At 59.2% G+C, this 4,895-nt stretch overlaps 1 protein-coding gene across 1 annotated transcript; it reads left to right on the top strand.

The window, feature by feature from the left end:
* Positions 1-730: 730 nt before the first annotated feature.
* Positions 731-4,183, top strand: LOC136134845 (cystatin-C-like). The gene is made up of 3 exons (XM_065892596.1): positions 731-976; positions 3,439-3,552; positions 4,100-4,183. Exons 1-3 carry the CDS (start codon positions 731-733, stop codon positions 4,181-4,183), a joined length of 444 nt encoding a protein of 147 aa, XP_065748668.1.
* The last annotated feature ends 712 nt before the right edge of the window (positions 4,184-4,895 follow it).

Below are 4,895 nucleotides of genomic sequence, written 5' to 3'. Positions count from 1 at the left end.
ATGCAAGGGTTTGTCTTATGTCTCCATCACGTAGGGGCTCTACCACCTGGAGTCCCTGGCCCCCGGGTCCCCTGCCCACACTCCATACACAGGCCCCAGACGCTCTGGCCAGGGAGAAGCCCCAGAAAGGTGTGCCAACTGAATAAATAAATGAGCTGTGAGAAAGAGAACCCGACGAGCTTTTCTCAAATAAAGGTTAATTCATTTACGTTTGGCAAAGAAGTTCCCCAAGGACGGGGCGCACACGAGGTCTTCCTTCGTCTGCCTCGGAAGGCTGCAGCCTTGTGCGCTGGGGACTCCTAGACGCGGACAGCCGGGGGGGGGGGGGGGTGCCGAGAGACGCCCCTTCCCCCTTTCAGACCAGGAGACAGAGCTCGGGGTTACAAGCATCGCCGACCTCAAGGAGGTGACACCTTCTGCGAGACCGGGGTGAGCCGGGCTGAGGAGCGCGGGAGTGGGAAAACGGGACTCGGAGAGGAGGACCGGGACTGGGAAGGAGTGAGCCGCGTCGGGCGGGTAGAGAAGCGAGAGGAGGGGCACGATTGGGGGAGGGGCAGGACTAGGGCGGAGGACAGGGGCGAGCGGTGGGGAGGGGCGGAAGAGGAGAAGCCAGGCGGGCGGGGGCGGGGCATCCGGGGCGGCCCAGGGATAAAGACTCGGTGGCTGACTGGGCTGTGCTCCTGTCACCGGATCGCTCTTCGGCTGCAGCTCCGTCCGCCTCCGAGAGATCATGGCCGGATCCCCGCGCACCCCGCTGCTTCTGCTGGCCGTCTTGGCCCTCGCCCTGGCCCTGGCCGTGAGCCCTGCGGCAGGGCAGGGCGTCAGAAAGAAAGGCCTGGTGGGCGGCCTGATGGAGGCGGACGTCAACGAGAAGGGCGTACAGGAGGCGCTGTCCTTTGCCATCAGAGAGTACAACAAGCAAAGCAACGACGCCTATCAGAGCCGCGCGGTGCGCGTAGTGCGCGCCTTCAAGCAGGTGCGTCCAGTCTGGGAGGGGGCACAGGGCCGGGATGCGGGGGCCGGGGAGGGGGCGCGGAGCCCCGGGTGCAGGGGCCGGGGGCGCCGGGCCAAGCTACAAGGCAGGGGCGCCGGGGCCGGGCAGCCCTGAATGCGGGAGGCCGGCCCCCGAGAGGGCGTGGCCTGCGCGCTCACCAGCCCCGCCCCCCCAGCCCCCCCAGCTCTCGGGAGGGCAGCTCCCAGCCCCTTGAGGCCCCGGGGATCGCAAAGGACGCGGACGGACTTCTCACCCCGGCGCAGCCCCCGACCTTTTCCGGCGCCCGCAGCCCTTGGCGAGACCGGCCGGCCCTCTCGGTCGGCGCTGGGGTCAGGGCTCAGCCTCCTGGGACCCGGGGGGGCTTGGCGCGAGTTGTCAACTAAATGACCGCAGGCGAGGTAAAAACAGACCCACACCTGTCTGTCCTCCTGGCTCTGCCACTGAATGCCCTTAAGCACTTTTTCCTTTTTATTTTGACATAATTTCAGACTTAAAAAGCAGTAGCAAAAATAGCACATAGAATCACTGTAGATTCTTCACCCAGATTCTTCAAACGTTAAAAAGTTGACATAGTTGCTTGATCCACCTCATCCCCACGTACACGTGTGTAGGGATGTATATCTGCATTTATTTTTCTGAACCCTTTGAAGGTAAACACTTTTGTGTATATTTCCTAAAAACAAGGTTATTTTCTTCCATAACCACAATACAGTTTTGAAAATCAGGACTCTTTAATACACAGGCCTTATTCAGATGCCACTGATCATCCCACTGTGTCATTTATAGCCAAGGACACTCCCAGGCCACACGATGCAGCCACTGTCCTGCAGCCCCTTTTACTCTGGAGCAGCCCCTGGGTTGTCTCATGACCTTGGCGTTGTTTCTGAAGGGTCCAGCCAGTTGTGGCTCAGACTGTCAGTGGGTTTGGGCTGGCCTGATGTTTCCTCAACATGAGAGAGCCTCTAGTCACACAGAAGAGGCATGCTCCCCTCTGAGCCTCCTGTCAGCAGATGCCACTAAACGTACCTGGCCACCATGTTGTCGTGTAGTGGCACTGGGGACAGACACTCTGAACATCCTCCAGGGCACCCGGAGGTCATCAGCAAACAGACAAGTCCGTGAGTTGGCCCATGGTGTCCAGGGTGTCCCAGAGCAGGGGATCTGGCATAAGAATACAAAGCTTCCTGGACCGTCGCTTCCACCGGCAGGTCACATCCATGGGAACAGCCTCTGGGCTGTGACATCTCACTCCCACCCTGAGATGGGCACACGGTCGCTGACAGCCTGACCTCTGCCTCTGTCAGCCTGCCTGGGGTTCTGGCCAGATAAGGAGCCCATTGTCAGAGTTGAGAAGAGGGCAGGAGGGAGAGTTAGGATGGGCTACAGGGCCTTGCGCTGGTCCTTGAAGGAAGGCTAGAATTTAGACCCTCCGGCCTGCATCCCATTGGAGAGCAGGACGCAGCCACACAGCACCGAGAGTGTGGTCCTGCATGCCAGCCATAGGGCTCCCTGCCATCTTCTCTTGAAACTTCAGAAGATGGGTCAAGACCAGACCCATTTCTCCTCCTGCAGCAGTGGGCTGGTGCTGTCCCCTTTGGATAGGACCTGCTCTCTCCATTCACCAGGTCCCCTCCAGCCTGCTCCTCTCCAGTGTGACACTAGCTCACTGGCCACATGGGGAAGCTGACAGCAGAGGGATCATGGGTCTACCAGGTGGGTCTACCAGGTGGAGCCTGGGTCCTGGCCCCTCATTCCGTGTTTCTCCAGGTTCTAACGAAACATGTCTGGGATGCCTGTGTGAAGCCAGAGTTCGCTTCTATTCTGTAATCTCAAGTGTAAAAGGCACGCAATATATGACACACTTGAGAAATATTCCCATCAAAAACCACACCTAAGAGGAGGGCACTCCAGGCGGTCTTTTATTGGCCTAAACGTCCGCGAACGTGAAGCTCTCGTTTTCTTCTGTTCCGGGAGGGAATAAATAAACCTGGGCTACATGCAGGGAATGGGATGCTGTGGGCTCCACCCTGGGGACTGGAGTTCACCGTAAGTGTAATCACCAGGCCACAGCTTTCCTGCGGATGCAGTGTGGACTCTTGACACAGGGCCACCATCTTGCGCTCAGTCCCCTCCCTGGCCCTGGGCGCTGGCCAGTTGCTTGCCTGTACCCAGGCTGGCTCCTCGGAGCTGTGCCTTCTGTTCCTGGACCCAGTTAGAGCGTTGGTCCCTGGCTTCCCCCTCTGTGTCCCTGTGGGAGATGCCTTGTTGGAGCAGCTGGTAAACAAGTTCCAGGGAGGGCCTGGGGCGCAGCGGCCGTCAGGAGGCGGCTGTGCTTCCTGGGTGTGGCTCTGGCAGCCTGTGAACGCGGGGGGTGGTGGGAAGAAGGTAACCATGTGTGTGCAGCCGGCAGGTGTCATAAGCGTGTGTGCTCTCTCCGTGTCCAGGTTGTGTCCGGGATGAACTACTTCTTGGACGTGGAGATTGGCCGAACCACGTGCACAAAGTCCCAGGCCAACTTGGACAACTGTCCCTTCCATGACCAGCCACAACTGAAAAGGGTACGCGCCTGACGGGAGCAGGGGTTGGGGGTGCTCATGGGGGCGCATCACGGGTGCCTGCCGGGGCTGTGAGGGGAAGGGTATGTGTGCACGTGACTGCTCTGGATTTATGGGGGTTTAGCTGGGGAATTGGGGCACCGTCTGCTTTGGGGATTGTTGCCTGCGGGATGGAGGACCCAGCTGCGGGTGTTTGCTGGGAAGGGAGAAAAGGCCCTTTAATCCCAGCCTCGCGCCCCCATCCCCGGGCAGATTAGAGGGAATTGGAGGCCTGTAACCGGCCCACCATGCCACCTGCTCACCAAAGGCCAGACTCTCCCAGGGGCTTGGCTGGTTCTCAGGGGTCTCGGCCTCAGGGAGGGCTGCACTCCTTTGTCACCCCTCCCGGGCCCCACCTCTGCAGGGGCTTTCCTGGACCTGGGTCCCAGCCCCTGGGTCCTCCCCTCTGGTCCTGTCTCAGTGCCAGCCTGCTGGGGGTGGGGGCTGGGGCCAGTGCACTTTCCTCTTTAACTGTAACCCTGACCAACCATCCCTCTCTTCCCTTTCGCAGCAAAAGCTTTGCAACTTCCAGGTTTACGTCGTCCCCTGGACGAACACCATCTCCCTGGTGAATTTCAGCTGCCAGAATGAATAGGGGACTGGGCATCAGGCAGGCCGCTGACTGCCTCTCACTCACGCCCCCCCAGAGCACTCACACCTCCCTCCGATGGGTGACCCGCCTGGTGGATGTGCCCTCCGTGTGCCGTCCCAGCAGACACACAGAGAAGGCTCCTTGGGCATTTTTGGAACGGCTAAGGGGCTCTAACTCATTTCTTTCTTCTAATTGCTTTCCAAGTGAACCAAATGCCCTCGCTCTGCTATTTTACTCAATAAAAAAGTAACAGCAGCTACTCCTTGAGTTGCTCACTGTCTCGGGCGGTGCAGCGGGAAGGATCTAAGCAGTTACTTTATGGAGGCACCCCGTCTCGCTGGCTCTGAGGGCAGGCAATGGGGAGGGGCGGGGAGCAGGCGTGGCAGGCGAGCTGGGCCTTCAGCTCTCGTACTCCTGATAATCGGACAAGGGAGAGGAGGGGGGACCTAAGCTGCTGACCCCAGAGACTCAGCTGCTGTGTCTGTGAATGAGTCAGACTGTGTGCTGGGGCTGGACAGGAGGCTGGGGAGGTGATGGAGCCTGAGACCTGAGTCACCCTCCGAGGGGCTGCACGTGTGCTGAGCTGATCAGACTCCTGGGATGAGTCTCACTGGTCACGTTCCCTAGAAGCAAAATAATGATTTAATGTCTACCTCTTTCCACAAACAACTTTGGGTACCTACGAAAAAACAAAGACCAAAAGTATGTGTAACTG

The sequence above is a fragment of the Phocoena phocoena genome, chromosome 15, assembly GCF_963924675.1.
Source record: "Phocoena phocoena chromosome 15, mPhoPho1.1, whole genome shotgun sequence".
Classification (NCBI taxonomy): domain Eukaryota; kingdom Metazoa; phylum Chordata; class Mammalia; order Artiodactyla; family Phocoenidae; genus Phocoena; species Phocoena phocoena.
The sequence above is the reverse complement of the archived record's forward strand: the minus strand, read 5'-3'. Positions and strand labels throughout refer to the sequence as shown.